The sequence below is a fragment of the Notechis scutatus genome, chromosome 4 (assembly GCF_049901735.1).
Source record: "Notechis scutatus isolate UNSWTSFEM ecotype Mainland chromosome 4, rNotScu1.2, whole genome shotgun sequence".
Classification (NCBI taxonomy): domain Eukaryota; kingdom Metazoa; phylum Chordata; class Lepidosauria; order Squamata; family Elapidae; genus Notechis; species Notechis scutatus.
Window position 1 is genome coordinate 92,253,417 of NC_142012.1, and position 18,767 is coordinate 92,272,183.

The window sequence follows — 18,767 nt, forward strand, 5'->3', positions numbered from 1 at the left end:
CCACCTGGAAAACTGTGCTGCCACACAAATATAATGACAGAAGAATCAAACTCTGTGCCATCTAATGACATTTAAACCAGGAATTCCAGTTACTAGCCTAATAGCCACAATACATGTGATCCTGTCTGCAATATTAACCTAATTAATCTGTAGGAATTTAACTGCCCCTGTCACAAGGAGAATCAGCACAGCATTTTGGCTTTGCAAGATGTTATTTTTTGCATTTGAATGACCAAGTCAGCAAATATGAAAGTACTTTGCAGTGGTAGTCTCTGTGACAAAAATTAAGGAAAGCCAACATTAGGGGCAGAGAGTTTGGCTCAGAGTACAGTAAACTAACTGCATATTAATGCTTCTGAAGATATGCCTCCAGTTAACTTACTTGGAATGCTAACGTGTGTAAGCGCTTTGAAAGAAACCTCATTAGTCTGGTTCTAAGTAGGCTAGCTATTAATTAATTATGAAAGCCATCCTGCCAAGGGCAGTTAGCAAGGTTCTTAGAGAACCCATTGACCCATCTGTGGAACATCTATCTGTGTATTTTAACCTTTTACAGAAATCGGTCTACTCAGATTTTTAATTTGCTGCTGAGCTGGTAAAAATAAGTTTAGGGGTGAAACTTTCTTTTTGGAAGAAAAGGGAGAACTACAGCATGGTGAAAATGAACAAGGCTGTCTATAGATGAAAAGAAACTGATATCTGAACTACATGACAGGAAATAGCTTAAAGCAGGGGTGTCAAACTCGATTTCATTGAGGGCCGCATCAGGGTTATGTTTGACCTTGGGAGCCCCAGCTGAATGTCACTTGTTTTGGGGGCTCTGATGGAGGCCTGAGCACTCTGCCAGGGAAAACAGGCTCCCGAGTCCCGTTTTCAGCTACAACGGCTTTCTGCAACCCTCTGCCAGCGAAAATGGAACTCGGGAGGACAACACGCGGCCCTCCCGAGTTCCATTTTCACTGGCAGAGGGACCATGGGCCGGTCCTTCGCTGTTTCCAGGGTGGCCCCACAGGCCAGATCTAAGCACCTTGCGGCCCGGATTTGGCCCCCACGCCTTGAGTTTGACATCCCTGGCTTAAAGTAATTGGTTTAGCAAACTAAGAACAGAAACAAGAAACCATTTGTAGCAAAGCCATGTCCACCCAGTCACATGACCACCAAGCCATGCCCACCACCTAAGCCACACCCACAGAACTGGTTGTATCCCTGGCAGTGCTCATCTCTGTTACAAAGCCGAAAAGCCAGCGCTGTCCAAAGACGTCTCTGTGGTCATGTGGCCGGCATGACTAAATGCTGAAGGCGCACAGAACACTGTTACCTTCCCACCAAAGTGGTCCCTATTTTTCTACTTGCATTTTTATGTGCTTTCGAACTGCTAGTTTGGCAGAAGCTGGGACAAGGAACGGGAGCTCACTTCGTTATGTGGCGCTAGGAATTCGAACCGCTGAACTTGCCAACCTTTCTGATTGACCAGCTCAGCATCTTAGCCAATGACCCACTGCATCCCTTAAATCATTGCTTATAAAAGCTACCATATGATAAATATGGGGTAGTTATGGCACCTGATGCTAATATTAAGATTAGCAATCATATAGCTGGGTTCCTAAAAGTAAAATCAATTGGGGAAGAACACAGGAAATGCTGTGTAGTGTTAGAGCAGGATTTTAAAGCCACCCTTACTGTGCTGCGATCCCAATTTAAAACAAACTGTAGTATTCTCTGATGCAGCATTTAAAGCTTTCTCCAAGCTTGAGCAAAGTTATCTTAATTGTAAATAAGTAGGTGTCCAGCAAAGATTGCACAGCCTTTAAATTGCTTTGCTGAGGCAAGCTCTATTTGCGCCAAGTTCTAAGCACCCATACACCATTATTCAGGATGGGCAATTTATTAGAGCAAGGTGACTCTCAATTAATATGCATGTAAAAATGTCCAGAAGGAAATAGTCAGCAGGTTAAGAGTCTCACTACATTTAATACTTCAGCAGTGTTTTTCATACTTGGCAACTTTCTAAATGTTTGGAATTCAAGTTCTGGAATTTCCTGGGAATTGAAGTCTAAATATTTAGAAAGTTGCCAAGTTTGAAAAAAGCACTGCTCTAACACATATTTTAAGAACATATTTTCTGCGTGTGGAACCCAGTTCGCATCACAATGCAGGAGAACATAAATTCAACTCTCTGCTTCATGCAAAATATCACACACAGAGCTATTTACTAGAAACACAGGTTGATGAGAGACCATGATAGAATAAGCGAATAGAGAACAAAAAGTACTTTCTCCATTCTATGGTTTCAACTGAGATTAAGAGCTCAGGTATGCTTTAAGAAAGCATTAAATCTGCTCCTCAAACTTCAAGCTAGGAAAGGGAGTAGGCTTCAAAAATATTTCAAATGCAACCATCTCACATACAAGGAATCAGTATTTCGTACTGAGAGCAGAAACTTCATTCACCTATAAGTAATAACAGTGAAATTATCAGGTAAACGTAATTTGCAGCCGAGGACTGAGTGAAGTGACCTTAAAAATATTGATGTAATTACATTGAATTGATTTTTTAAAAATTGATTTACAACAGGAGCTAGTTCGGAAAAGCTTGAAAATGTTATCACTAAAAATAGAGGTTTTTTTCCAGGTAGAAACAGGTCATGTCCCAAAAGTTATGAAACGGCCAAACTGTGAATGAGAAATTGAGCTCCCAAGGACAAAACTTTTAACATATTATTGGCAAAAAAACTACAAGTGGTTTTAAGTACCCATGTATTTCTTTATGCTGATTAAAATTAGAGAAAAGGACACTTCAGAAAATGCAAACTTATCCACGTAAAAAATACAGGTATTCCTTGATCACAATCGAGCCCAAAATTTCTGTTGTCAAGCAAGGTACTTGTTATATGAGTTGTGCCCCATTTTGTGTCCTTGTTGCCACAGTTGTTAAGGGCATCACTGAAGTTGTTAATAAGTCACTTTTTTCAATGTCGCTGTAACTTTGAATGGTTGTAAAATCGAGGACAATCTCTGTAATTCCACCATCTTTACTATGAACCAAAAATATATATATATTCAGAGTTTAAGACTATGAATCATCAAAACAGAGATGTGCAGAGAGAAAAACTTGTGCAGTCTTGTACAGAAAAAAAACCTAAGCTTTGGCCAAGCCAAAGGATTGGCGAACTAAAGAAAATGCTACCCAAATAAGGAAAAGTAGCTTAACCACAATTGGCCAGAGCAAATCATCTAAAAGCTCTCCGCAATTCAGGGACGTGTTGCTACTTCCCTCTTGTCCATATCTCCAGATAGTAGCACAAAGTAAAATAAAATTTCTGTTTAACACATTGCTTTAAAATGCAACTAATTATTGGCAATTGAACACTTATTTTGGAAAGGGAGGGGAAGAAGAAAACACGTCGGAGAAACCACAGTAAGAAACATCCAGATTGTGGATGTTGCGAAGGATATATAATAATCCTTATTGTGAAGGATATATATAATAATCCTACCTAACTGTCAGTTTCTAAAATAGCAAATGAGCACAAGGAATTTATACCTCGTCTTCCAACTTCAGCTGCCGTGTGAGGCACAGCTGCAGTTAAAAAAGCAGGAAAAAAGTGCTTTTTCAAAGGCTGCTTCTCTGCACGCAGCATGCCTCCCTTCGTGCACTCCATGCCCCCCAAACACAACTCACAGTGAGGACAGAAGTTTCTAACCCAGTCCCAATCTTATTACACTATGTGACCTTGTTGCACAACTATGTTGACATGAAATTATTTTCCGTTCAGAAGTCTGACAGCCCACGGGTAGAAACTGTTCTTCAGCCTGTTGGTGCGACTGGCTATGCTTCTATACCTCCTATCCAACAGTAGGAGAGTGAAGAAGTGCTGACCAGGGTCTGAGTCGTCCCTGAGGATTTTCCTCACTCTTCTAGGGCAGCGAGCCCTAGCAAGGTCATCTGGTGGTATCAGGGAACAGCCCACAATGTTTTGTGCTGTGCTCACCACCCTCTGTAATGGTCTTTCTATCTGCGGCTGTCAAGCATACCACACCGTAATGCAATATGAGAGGATGCTTTCTATTGTGGACCGGTAAAAGGATTAAAAAGCACTCTTCAAGTAATGGGGAAGAACTGAACTTTCATGAATATATCTGGAGGTGATGATATGGCCAGACCAAAGGCACCAGATCATACAGTCACCGAGTTCCTTACTTGAAAAGGACACATATAATTAGAATATGGAACATAAAGAAGTACAAAGCTAGGAAAATGTGAAATTGTCAGAACACAAATGAAGCATACTAAATGGAATGCCCTATATATAAATATATGAGAAAGAACCAATTTAACTGGGATTATTACAGGAGTCCATAAGAAAGAATAGTAAGTAAAGTAATAAATAGGTTCAAATATTTGGAAAGGAAACTATATGCTTGACTATAACGTAATAAATGGTAGGCTTATATCCATTAAAGTAATAAATAGGTTCAAATATATTAAAATAATAGATATCCAATACAAGGTTATGGATATTCAATGGATGAGAGCTATGCAAAGCTACAGAGTCATTCTCTATAAGCTGCTTCTATATGGTCAGGAAAAGCTGTAAGTCTTCCAGAGATGCACTTAATTCCAGCCTGACTCAAATGACAACTCTGGATTGATTTGCATCATGATCCATTTGCTTGTTTTCTTGGCTTTGGATGGCATTCTCAAGAATTTTCTCCAACATCCATGTTTTTTTTTCACATTCACCCTAACACCTTTTTTAATTTCGTTCCATAGTTCCTCTGATTTCCTCTCAAGTGATTCCAGACTTGCTTCAAAGCAATTCCTGATATTCTTGTTGAAAATGGTAGCTATGTACTCAAGATTACATTATAGAAACTCCTTGGCTTCCTTTTCCCACTTTAGCTGGACTTCCAACATGAAAATGAACAGTCTGTGAACAAATCTATAGTCAATTCCTGGCTACATCTTTGCTGTTTTAATTGACCTCTTGGACCTGGGCTGTTTTTATAATGTATTACTTTGGAATTGTTGTGCAGTTTCATGGTTTTGTTCCTTTTGAGTTAAACGATGTGGTGAAGTATAGAAATGTTTGTATAGCTCTCTGTAAATAAATACATAATGAGGGTAACTGAACCCTAATAAGTAGGGTAATTGTAATTGCCTGGCAATTGTGGATCTCAACTCAAGGCTGCATTTATAAATGTGGAATACGTGCACTGAATTTTTCAACACAATGCATATACAGGATTGTAACAGCACAATTTTGTTTTTGTTGCAAAAGACTTTTGTTTTTATCGCAAAAGGGGTTGAAGCAACACCCACAGCAAGTAGGAAATGCAACCTAGGAGGATCCCATGAGTGAGAATATGCTGGGGTCAAAAATGACTGAAATACCGACCTTGACTCTTGTGATAGCTGCTAAACTAAATTTCACTAGGTATGCAGGCTCTGTGCTTTAGTTATATTCATCTTCTTATGGCTTAAACTTTCACAGTCTCTTTAAGTTATCTGGATCATGGCTTATTCTCAATGTGTAATGGCTCCATATGAATACATTGCAGAGACGGGGCATGTGATTTTGCAGGTCAAATTTCCTATATAAAGATCCGTTCTTTCTGTATTTCCAACAGCCACAGCTAAGCATCTAGGCAGGGGTCTCCAAACTTGGCAACTTTAAGACCTGTGGACTTCAACTCCCAGAATTCCTCAGCCAGCTTAAAGTTGCCAACTTCGGGGACCCCTGATCTAGGGTAAATAGAACTGTGAAAAAAAATTCAGCACAAGACCTTGAAGAGCTGCTAACAGAAGTAGCCAATGTAACTTGATTTAATGTAAGATTTCTTATATCTTTCCTCAGTGATTTCCAGCGACTGCTCTGCACACACTGAGGTTTTGCTGAATAATCTGCCCAGCTGAAACCATTCTTCAACTGCAGTGAAGGAGGCTATCTTTTAATTCATCAGAATCAGATCACAGAAGGTTGGAAGGAAACAACATAGCACCTCATCTGCTTCATTAAAAATACAAAGCATACTATTTATGCAGGCGGAGGACTTGGCAAGACTTTGCTTCTTCTCGGTGCGAGCAACCCAAAATTTGATTCCTTTGCTGATTATTCTTTTTACTGGCATTATGAGTTTGCATAGCCCCTAGAGTCTATTGAAATCCTAATTTCCCCCTAAAATGGCTTTCAACACGATGCATTCCTCCTTGGACCATGAAATAATTCATGCCTTTTCTGTTTCATGGCTGCCTAAATCTCATCCAGAACAGATTTCCACTCCTCTCAGGGAAATGTATAAGGGAGAATATATTAAATAAATCTCATTCAGATAAGATAAACAGGAAGTGGAGGATTTTCGGTTTTCTATCGTGTGCTCAGCTGTTCATTTTGTATCATTTCTTTTCTCAGAAACCAGGATCCATATTATTGATCTAATAACTGTGCACTAAAAAATACTAAACCTTGTTTATGGAGCAGATGCTAGTAATTAAAATGCAAGTCTTTTTTTTTTAATGAACAATCCAGCTTGTTTGATGTGAGCCTTTAAGTAAAACAGGGCATTCTTGTGATCGATACTTAATGCAACAGAAATAGAAATGATTTGCAAGGCATCATGGAAACCACATTAAAAAAAACCCTCTTTTCTGTATATAATCATGAATATAAATACAGTACTAAATGCACCCGTCTGGCTGACAATCTTAACTGCGGCTTATTTTTGGGGTAGGGCTTATATTACAAGCATCCTGAAAAATCATGCTAGGGCTTAGTTTTTGATTAGGTCTTATTTTGGGGGAAACACGGTAATTCCTCAGTGTATGCATATACCTGGGTATCTTTCTTTTCTCATATAAAGCTGCTTTTATGGAATCCCAGAATGCTACAAAGAAACCCTGAATGTTTTGGGGGGAGGTGAGAACAAATTTAATATGAAAAGTGTGAAAAACAGTTCCATGTCATTCTAGAAGCAAACGTGAATAAGGCCATGGAGGGTGATATCCAGTGACTGAATGGATGGCTATGTACTTGAAACAGTTGAAAGCAGCCAATAGAGTTGGACTGCTGACCATGCTGTCATCACCACAGTCACCTCTGAGCTATCAGAATCATGTGAAATGGCAAAGTTTGTATTTAGAGAAGATGGAAATAGGCCAAAACATACAGACTTAGATAGCCTTCAACTCTGAATAAAGAATGAAATGGAGGCAGCACATCAGTCCAAGTCCTTAAAGAACAGTTACCAAAACATCTCTGGCCTACAGCCATTAATTAATCGGATTTTTATTCTGCCCATCTCACCTAAGAGAACCAGTTTGGTCTAATGGTTAAGACACTAGGTAAAAAGCAAAAGACCATGAGTTCAACTCTTGCCTCAACCATGAAAGCCACCTAGGTGATCTTGGGCAAGTTACTCTCTCTCAGCCCAACTCACATCACAGGGTTGTTGTTGAGGAGAAAGTAGTAGTAGGAAAGTGTGTTGGATATGTTCACTGCCTTGAGTTATAAAATAATAAAGGTGGGAAACAAACAAACAAACAAATAAATAACAAGAATGTGTGGATAACCCTTTAGAAAAAAAATCTAAGCGTTTCACTCATAACATTTATAATTACAACTGGAAGTGTGACGCTCAACTTAAGCCTAGTCACACATATTTAAAATTGTGTTTCTAAACTAACTTGGACTCAGATTCCTTCTTAGAATGCTCAAAATTCCCTGTTCAAAAGAGTAATTCTACTAGTCCTATCTTGATGCACCAACATGGAACATTCACATAGAACTGGGACACGAAAAAAAAAAAAAGGTAATAGCTGCAACAGCATGAATTATGCAAATGTTATTTATATTATTTAAAATCTGCCTGCTTTATAATTCAGTGAAATATCTTTCCACTGTCTGAAAATCTGCAGCAGCTTTGGGAAAATTGTAACATATGCTACGGCACAAGAAAAACAAGACTCTTGTGCCGGAATTGAATGAATGTGCTTCATATAGTATCACAAACGCATGAAGTTTATTGCAAATATTGTGTGCACTTGGTATCAGGATAAGATGCTGCCTGGTGCTGAGAACACAAAATTGGGATAGATAACAGCCAGTAGAGTACAGTAGTTAAGGGAGTGGGGAAACCTAAATTCAAGTTCCCCTTTACCAACGAAAGCTCACAGTGCTTCTGCACCAATCAACAATATAACTGGGAGGATTGTTGTTGTAGGGGAGAAAAATGATGGAATATTGTGTGATGCTAGTGTACAAAAGAGATATAAATCTAATAAAGAAACAAACAAAATATTTAATACCAAGTGCTGTCTGCTTTTCAAGTGGAGTCCACCTTAATTTATCTTAAAGAGCACCAGGGAAGAAGAATTTAGGGGACATCCACAAAGTAATCAAAAGCAACAATACAATTAGGGTAATCCTGTTTGCCAGCTGGTGTAGAGAGGCTGAAGACTGAGGTAGAACCAAGCCAGTGACAAGTATTGAAACCCTAGAAATTAAATTAAGAGGATTCTTTTTAAAATATCTTCCTTCATTTATATTGAAAATAGGTGCAAAATAGGTGCAAAACACCCCACTGCTTGGGAGTACATAGTAGAGTCACTTTCTAGTTTTTAAACACACACTCAGTTAACTTTATAATTTTATCCCATATATACAAAATTCACTGGATACAGAAAGCTAACACATTAGTAGTATAGGTTGACTCTGAATGCTCAGATATGGTGCTTCTGTAGACAAAGAGCTTTAATGTCTACTTATATTACCGTGTTTCTCATATAATAAGGCCGGGTCTTTCTTTCTTTTTTGAGCCCTGAAAAAATGACTAGGCCGTCTTTTTGGGGGTGACTTAATTCCCCCCCCCCTTGCATCTTCGGGCAGGCGGCGACGGTTTGGATGTTGACCTCGGCGTTGGTGGGGCACTTCATATTGGGGTCAACGCAGGCAGCACCATATCCGGGTGTGCAACAAAAGTACTTCCTAACGGCAAGCCCCCCCACCATTCCCCCCATTTTGCATGTTTTAATATAAGCCTTAATTTGGGGGGAGGGGCTTAATTTCATTTCATGCCTATAAAACATGCTGGGACTTCCTATTGGGGGAGGCCGTATTGTTGGAGAAACAGGGTATTTACTACCGACTACCTAGCAGGAGACAGTCAGAGTTAGATGGATATCTGTTTATAGATTGTAAATGTCCTACTGCTGAACTGTTTCATAATAAGTTGAAGAATGATTTCATGAAGGGTTTTTAAATATTCAAAATATCACAAAACCTGTAACATATCTGATAAAAGTAAATATAGTAATTTTATTTTCCCTTAAAAATATCAGGTGGAAAAATGTTGATTACCTTTATCAAGAGATGCTCCAGCCATGTGGTAGAAGCTTAAAGCTGTATCAACGTCATTTATGTTTTTCAGGAATGTAAAGAAGTTCTCTACTTCCTCAAATGTTAATCCCTGCAGTGAAGAGGAAGAAAACGAGATATTTAAAGGGGAAAAAATAGATAGAAAACAAGGATGCTGACAATGTGTAAATTCACATAGACTATTTTATATTTGCAGTCCATTTTTGACTTAGCTATCTTCTCCTGGTATAAGAACCCGGCCTGTTTCTCTGGGATAATTACCATCATTAATATAATAATATAATCAGCTTTACTTTAGTTCAAATGTTAGCCAATTTTACCAATCCATCAGATCAATACAAATGGCCTCTTGTTTTTAGCAATGGAGGAAATAAAGAGTTTGTTTATTCCTCTAGAAAACTGGAAATATTTCGCTGTCAACGTTATTGTATGTCAAAGCATTTACAGATTGAACTATGAACTAGCATGTTTCTTACGTGCTGTTCCTAATTTCTAAACTACAGTTGGATGGTTATTTATTTATTTATTTATTTATTTTATATTTCATGTTTCTTAACTATCCATCTCTCCCGGATTAGACAGCCTTCCTGTCTACTTATATTATTTTCTATTAGGAATAGAAGAACAATTTATTCTATTCTGTTTGGTAAATGTTTTTACATTTACTAATGGCACTTACAGGTTTATGCTTTCATGTACCAGCAGGTATTTATTACAGTAGGATCCATTTTATACTACTGAAACATCATTTGCCAGAAGGGCTTATTCTAGGAAGAAAATCTACAAAAATGTGCATTTTTAATGTAAAGGATGCCTGCCACCTGCCTTAGGAAAAGAATGGTGGCCAAAATAGGTGCTTTTAAAATGGGAGTATCTAAAAATGAAAATACGGTAACAAATAGGCAAAAAATAATGAAAAGCAAATTAGTAAGCCAAACAGAAGTAACATTTTAATGACTCATTTGATTGTGCTGGATAGAATAGAAAACCAATTTCCCAGTTTGTAATCAATTTGCCATATACAGCCATACTACAGTATGTTGCTTGCAAGATTAAATTATGCTAAAAATGGAATAGGCAGGTTTAACATAAAACACATTTGCTACAAACGTTCTTCTGGAACAGCTGAGTGGTAAGAAATACTGTTTGTTTTTTTTTCAAAGAGAAAAAAATCTGGGCAAAAGCAGGAATAATTAAGTCTGAATTTCAGCTAGCAGGTTCCGCAGTAGATGACTTATCTAGTTTAATTAGTTTCAGTATAGCTCTCAAGAAGGAAGTTGTAAAACGTTTGCTCTAGAATTGAACACATATTTATTTATTTATTTGATTTGCCAATTGTTTACAAGATAATAAGTATAAGTGTATACATAGTTGTGAATACATGAAATGGGTACATATAAGAAAAATAAAAGAAGAATAAGAGAAACAATAGGACAGGGACGGTAGGCACGTTGGTGCGCTTTATGCACGCCCCTACAGACCTCTTAGGAAAGGGGTGAGGTCAATAGTAGACAGTCTAAGGTTAAAGTTTTTGGGGTTTGGGGAAGAAACTACAGAGTCGGGTAGAGTATTCCAGACATTGACCACTCTATTGCTGAAGTCGTATTTCCTGCAATCAAGTTTGGTGCGGTTAACTTTGAGTTTGTATCTATTGTGTGCTCTTGTGTTGTTATGGTTGAAGCTGAAGTATTCATTGACAGGTAGGACATTGCAATGTATGATTTTATATACCATGCTTAAATCAGACCGAAGACGGCGTAATTCAAGGTTTTCTAGTTCTAGAATTTCAAGTCTGGTGGCATAAGGTATTCTACAACGAGTAGAGGAGTGGAGAACTCTTCTTGTGAAATATTTCTGGACTTTCTCAATTGTGCTAATATCAGATACGTAATGTGGGTTCCAGACTGATGAACTGTATTCGAGTATTGGTCTAGCAAATGTTTTGTATGCTCTGGTTAGTAGTGTGATATTACCAGAGAAAAAGCTACGTAGGATTAGGTTAACAACTCTTAATGCCTTTTGGCTATGTAGTTGCAGTGGGCTCTAGCACTTAGATCATTAGAGGTGAGTATTCCAAGGTCCTTTACAGAGCTTGGGTCATCAACAAGTTCTTGACTATTCAGCTTGTATTTTATTTTCTGATTTTTTTGCCAATATGTAAGACAGAGCATTTATTTGTTGAGATTTGAAGTTGCCATTTGTTTGACCATTCTGATACATAGTCAAGATCTTTTTGTAGGGTAGCAGTATTGTCTGTGGTATTGAACAGCTTTACATCATCAGCGAAAAGAACGCAATTGCTCTTAATATGATCACAGAGGTCATTTATGTAGAGTATGAAGAGAGTTGGTCCTAGAACACTGCCTTGGGGGACACCACTATTGACAGGTACAGAATTTGATAGGACGCTCCCAATTTTGACCATTTGTTGTCTGTTTGCCAGGAATGCTTCTATCCAGTTATTCAGTTGTCCAGAGATACCATAGGATTTTATTTTTAGGAGTAGTTTGTCGTGCACCACTGAATCAAAGGCTTTACAGAAGTCTATGTAGATTGCGTCTATTGCTTTGCCCTGGTCGAGTTGTGTCGTCCATATGTTTTTGCAGTGTAAGAGTTGCAGATTACAGGATAGTTTTTTTCTGAAACCAAATTGTTTATTGGAGAGTAGGTTGTTTGTCTCTAAGTGGAGGATGATGGATTGGTTAATAATTGATTCCATGACTTTACAGGTGACGCAGCATAAGGAGATTGGTCTGTAATTTTCAACTAGGCTTGGTTCTCCTTTTTGAAGATGGGGATGACTGTGGCTTGTGACCATAGGTTAGGCAAGGAGCTGGTCCTGAAAGATTTTTCAAAGATTATGCTTAGAGGTTTGGCTATGGCAGTGGATAGCTTTTTTAAGAAGTAGGCACATATTCCATCCGGTCCAATAGATAGAGATGGTTTTAGATTGCGTAGTGCTTTTTCAACATTGTCTTCTGTAAAATCGATATGTATTAGATCATTGTTGTTATCTGTGGTACGGCTAGGAAATACTGGGCATGATCCATTGCTGTTTACAAATACTGAGCCAAGAATGTGTTAAAGATGTTGGCTTTAATGGTGTCGTCGTTGCAGTCTTTACCATCAGGTCCTATCAAGGGTGGGATAGACCTTGAGTCTTTTAGTTTGTTGTTTACAAAATTGTAAAAAGCACGGGTGGAATTGGTGCTTAGAAGGTTTTCCTCTTGTTTAATGTGATAATTGATGCATTCGGTCTTTATCTGGTGGCATAAATTTTTGCTTTATTGCTTTATTGCTACCCTTGAATCCTTTCTATGGATATTCAAATCTATTTAAAGAAACACTACGTTCTAAACAATTGCCAACAAAGCAAGCTTCCAAAATGGAACTATGACTTGTATTCATTTGTCTCGGATATTATGCAATTTATAAGTCTCCTTGTCGACATGCAAATATTCAATTATTTTCCCCTTGCTTGATGAAAATGAACAGTTGCTGTGGCTATGAAGATTAATAGCCAGTAAGCATGTCAGCTGTACAATGCCAATTAGACAAAGAGGCCACTATTTTGCTTTTTTACAATTTCTCCTACTCAGTGTTCCAAATGACAAGCATAGCAACCATCTGATTAAGATATTCAAAGTTCTAAATAATTATTTTATTTGTACTGTGGTTAGTAACAGTCTAGGATGAAGATGAATCAAAATATATTTGAATCAGTGTCCTGGAGCCCCTGACAGAGAGAAATAAAAAATATTTTCGAATCTGGACTTTTACAGGATGCAGGATAAAACCTGTGCTTGAAGAGAAAGAAACAGCACAGTGTTTTAAGAATAGATAGTACATTGTCGAGTAGGGATTTTAGCAGGGGACTACAAGATGAGAGCAATAACGTTGAACTTTCTTTCCAACATTGATTTAAAGAAAATAACATTTTCTTGACGACAATTAATTTTAGGGGTGGGGGAAATGTCTGTGAGTGCTGTAATTTGCATGAAAATTGGAACCCCTTGAATTGATGTAGGAGATTGTCCATGCTGAGACAGAAGGCGGGGTCAAATGTATCACCAGTTTAGAGTTGCTACCCTCCCATAAGAGACCTAAAGTCCAGTTCCCCTTGAATTCTGTTATCTAGAGCCAAATTTGCCTTGACTGTTAGTAGATTAGATTCTTGTATATAGGTAGCATTTAATAAGCTTTAAGTGCGTAGAACTAATCTCCTGTTCCTAGTTGCTTGAGCCTGACAATTAATTTGAAAAACCAAAGGAACCCTACATGTAATTAAAGTAGAATTAGGTTTGGCCCTATATTATCTAAACCTGTGTTTCTTAACTTTGGAAACGTTAAGATGTGGAGAATTTTGGGAGGCAAAACAAAGCAAAGAAAAAATGTTCTGTCCTTTGTGATTTGTAATCAAAACATAGGATAAGATATCATTTAAGGAGAAATATGATTATACAAAGAGAGGAGAGGTTTCTGATTTAAAAAAAAACAAGCAGAGAAAATACAACAATTTCAGTAAGTTTTAGGCATCTGGATTAACTGGTGTAAAGGAATTTAGAGATGATCTTGGGCTGAAACAGCTGCTAAGGGGGAAGCAAAAAACATGCCATTAAGGAGAAACTTGGAGAAGTGATGTCCCAGTCCAATATTTGAAAGAAATGTGAGAAAGAAGCTCAAGATAACCCCACCTTGATTTTGTTCGGTGTTAGCCTGAACAAACTGGTGTTAGACTGATGTTAGCCCTTCAAGGTAAGCCAGTTCAAGAAAAAGCCACATCAGGGATTTCAGGAATGCTACTCTGTTGTTGCATCATCAACAACTATCCGATGACTTAGTTTATTTCTTCCCTCTCCTTTAACAGTTCTTTCATATCTTCCTCAAGGCCATCTCTAAACTCCTCTACAACCGGAACAGAAATTTAATAGCAAGGATGACTTCCAAGTACCAGCTGATAATGAATGAGTTCACACTATCTTCACAGCTAAAGCACACAGAGCATGTCAATGCTAAAAATGACTTACATAAGTTGCTCAAGAGTAGATCATCTTTCTTACAAGCTATTAATAAAACACAGTTCACAGGAAACTGCTAGGAATCAGAAAAACACTTTTAATGGCATTATGATGTCAAATGGACTTGCTGAAGAACTGATTTTTCTGAACATTCGAGTTGTCCAGCCATGATAAAAGAACCAATTTTTGCCCTGAATATTTCACTGCAAAACTATTCAGGCTAAGAGATATTGGAAAGAAGGATATATTGCAGTCATTCTAAGTGTCTACTAGCTTGATCCGATAATCCCCAAACTGCCTGATAGAAGTCCAGCAAATGCAGCTTGTGCTGGCATTCATTTTGATAATTGGAGCTACGGGCCAATATATCTTTAAAAAAACAATGGTTGGTTAAACTGGAAGAAATCTGATTTATGTCCTTTCCTATTGCACCCGTAAGTTTGGCGTGCTTGCTTGTCAAATATATATACCTTTACCTTTTCTTGCAAATATATACTTCAGAGCACACTGTGTTAGATAATATGGAGGTTAACCTATGGAGGTAAATGTGTCTCTTGCTGTAGAAAGGAATTGCTTTGGGTGATTTTCAAACAGAGTTCCAGGGATTCTTCAATGAGATTTTTTTATAAAATGAGGTCACAAGATGCTGCTTAAGAGTCTGTCCTTATAGGGGAAATTTATTCAAAATCAGAATGTTTTCAATAGTGAGAGGGTCAATTAAAAATTGAGTGGGTGTCCTGTAATATATCAGAAATTCGGACTCAGCAATATGCAGAGATGCCCCAGGGTACCATGCGCAGACAAATCCATTGTGAAAAGTCACTCTGAAGCAAAAATGCAAAAAAAGCATCTTGGGCTCATTCTCAGCCTTTGTTTTAATACTCAGACTGCAATCATATTTTTCCTGGGAATACTTTCCCATGAACATGGTGCGAATTGCTTCTGAATAAATATGCTTAAAGTTAAAGGTTCCCCTCGCACATATGTGCTCATCGTTTCCAGTTCTAGGGGGCGGTGCTCATCTCCGTTACAAAGCCGAAGAGCCAGCGCAGTCCAAAGATGTCTCCGTGGTCATGTGGCTGGCATTGCTAAACGCCGAAGGTGCACAGAATGCTATTACTCCATCAAAGTGGTCCCTATTTTTCTACTTGCATTTTTACATGCTTTTGAACTGCTAGGTTGGGGAAGCTGGGATAAGTAATGGGAGCTCACTCGGTTACACGGTGCTAGGGATTCGAACCGCCAAACTGCTGACCTTTCTGATCGACAAGCTCAGCGTCTTAGCCACTGAGCTACTGCATCCTAAATATGCTTAGAGTCACACTATTCATGGATTCAACCTACTATATTTAATAATTTTTCTCCTTCACCTTCTCTTTTATTCTAAATTTACAGATCAATTCCTAACTCACTCCCATGGCTACTGAAAAGTAAATATTCTCAGGGAAGAAAAGAAAAACAGACATTTAGAATATCAAACTAAATATAAAATATGTGTGTAAATAAATAGCTTAGGCCAGGGTAGGAAAAAACAAACAAAACAAAACTGTTTTCTTCAAGAAGTACTCCATTTAATATCAAACCACAAACTGCTTTCCTTTAATTTTAACATTTTAATGTCCTGACTCTGGTAAAGAATAGGTTGTAATTTCTTCTGTGTGACATCCTCTTAGTACATTGGTCTTCTCTTATTGAGGCTAAACATATCTAACCCCTCTTTCTTCACAGGGCTTAAGTTTCTGTTTTCCTGACCCTATTTTCTACTTTTTTCTGAGTCAGTTACAATTCTGCTGAATTAGAGGTATGGAAAATGTTTTGAATTCAAACCTTTTCAAGCTTGAAATGGGCTTTTTTTCAATGATTCAGGAAGTGTTTTAAGCTTGGAACAGGCCTGATTTGAGGTTGAAGCATTCACAATAGTTAAAACAACTGCTTCAAACTTAATTTTCTGCACATCATTGTGCTGCACTTTTCTTAAATATGGTTTCTGACTAAAGCAGAATAAAATGGAACGACTTCCCATGCATTGGAAGCAGTATTTTTTGTAGATGTACTCTAAAATGTAACTTGCCTTTCTGAAGAATGCTGTCAGCTTTGGAAGCCATATTGAGATCAGAGGCTCCCACGCTGCCACATTTGAGCCTGGGAGAACGGGAGGGGGGAATTTCTTGGAATATATCTAGTTAGACATAACAACATTCTTTTTCTGATTCAAGGTCAGGTTGTTTTGCACATAAGTGAGAGGAAGTCTTAACTTGGGGCAGATGGTGATTGGGCCATGTGATGTGATTGATGGGTGCAGGGGATGGATTTTGTAGTTTTACTTATTGTAAGGAAGCCCAGAACTTTCAGATTCGGGATTCCCTAGTTGTGCCAGTTACTATCCAAATCAAAAGGAACCTTTGAGAAGATGTCTGTCTCGAAGTTATTGGGTAGAATGGAAGGTTGCTGGAACGCTGGCAACTACATGACCCCTCTGATTCCATCAGTCTGCAATCCACTACCCTTAGTGTTTGACTTACAACCATTCATTTAGTGACCGTTCAAAATTACAACTGAAAAAAGTGACTTATGATTGTTTTCCACACTTACAACCATTGTAGTCATCTAGTCAAAATTTAGATGCTTGGCAACGGGCGGGTATTTATGATGGTTGCAGGTCCTTGGCTCACCTGATCACCTTTTGTGACCTTCCCACAAGCAAAGTCAAAGGGGAAGCCAGATTCACTTAACAACGGTGTTGCTAACTGAACAACTGTAATGATTCAGTTAAGAACTGTGACAAGAAAGGCTATAAAACGGGGCTTAACCAATGTCTCACTTAGCAACAGAAATTTGGGGCTCAATTGTGGTGGTAACTCAAGGACTACCTGTACTACTCTAAGACCTTTTTCATAAGTACTGTTAACTAAGTCAGGTAATGGCTACATGTTTCTTAAGTGAAAAACTTTTCATCTGTCAATCAAAATCATTCTCAATTTTATTTCTGTCTTATTCACATAATGATGATCCCATCCGATGTATGGTATCTGCAACCTTGATCACCATTTCCTTCATTCCTCTGGCTGAATCTTTAATAAAAATATTGAGAGTGTAAACTCCATTTGTGATCCTTTAGATACTCCATTCTCAGTACGTACTTCTAGTTTGCTGAATAACTTAAAGAGCACTCTTTGAGTATGGCTTGAAGCCAGCTATTTATCCATATCATTGCTATGTGTTTAGCTAACCTGTAACTGGTTTGCTTATCAAACTATTTTGAACTGATTTGTCAAGCGCTTTGCTAAAATCCAAACTAAAGACGTCCTTTCCATTCAGGTATGTTTATTCAAAGGGTGTGCATGTCTTTTAGCTTGCTTTCATTCCTGCAGTGCCACTAATCGTTTTCCTCTTAACTTTATGAACCCAGTTGCCATAATATTTTTCCTAGCAAAAGCGTGCATTTAAATTGCAAATTTCCTAGCCACAATGACAATTAACTCAAGGCCACAGAAATAAGTTATACATCCTTCCCTGGTTAAACTGGGGATCAAGGATTTCAGATGAGCATATTGTTACAAACGGTTTTTTCCTCTTGTTTCTAACCCTTGACTTCTTTATAACGTTGTGGGTCAATGTTTCTTCTAGCATTGAACGACAGTAATTTATAGAACGACAGTAATTTATAGAATGATGCTTTCTATGACATAAATAACAGAGTCGGAAGGGTCCTTAGAGGTCTTCTAGTCCAACCCCCTGCACAGCCCAACCCCCCTATACCATTTCAGACAAATGGTTGTCTAATCTCTTCTTTAAAAACTCCAGTGTTGGAGCACCCACAACTTCTGGAGACAAGACATTCCACTGATTAATTGTTTTAACTGACAGGAACACTTATGATGCAAACAATTATCTTTAATAAATTTTTTCAGCCGCTTTCCATCATATTGCTCCAAAAAGGTTACTAACCACTGCATCCTGGAAATGCTTCTTGAGTTGCTTCAGCATCACTGTCAATTTTTTGGATTGTACTCCACTATAAGCCAGCAGCATGCTGCCAAATTGGCGTTCTGTGATTCGACCATTTACAGGGTCATGCCTTTCAAACTGGAAGACAAAAGGGGAAGGAGAGAAGTTACTTAGAACGGCATGGATTTACCTGCTCATGTCATATCAATACTGTTTATTGAAAAATTCTCTTCCTTGTGAAATCAGTGCATTCACAAAAATAGCAAGAAGAAGAAAGGATCAGAAAAGGACCGCTGACTGCATTAAGCACCACACTCAACACTCTTATATTTGTAATTACAACATTAGTAAGCATTTAATATACAACATAGGTATAAAGTTGATATTAATACTTCAGGAATGTAATTATTATCTTGTCTATTTTATGG

General features: G+C 38.0%; 1 protein-coding gene across 1 annotated transcript in view; it reads right to left on the reverse strand.

Moving 5' to 3' along the window:
• The window catches only part of MICU1 (mitochondrial calcium uptake 1), a 158,574-nt gene that overhangs the window by 21,147 nt on the left and 118,660 nt on the right, over nt 1–18,767 (reverse strand). Inside the window, exons 9-10 of the mRNA XM_087964113.1 lie at nt 18,340–18,477; nt 9,356–9,464 (exon numbers count right to left, since the gene is read on the reverse strand). Of these exons, the coding sequence (XP_087820239.1) occupies nt 9,356–9,464; nt 18,340–18,477 (247 nt within the window). The remainder of the gene's footprint in view (nt 1–9,355; nt 9,465–18,339; nt 18,478–18,767) is intronic.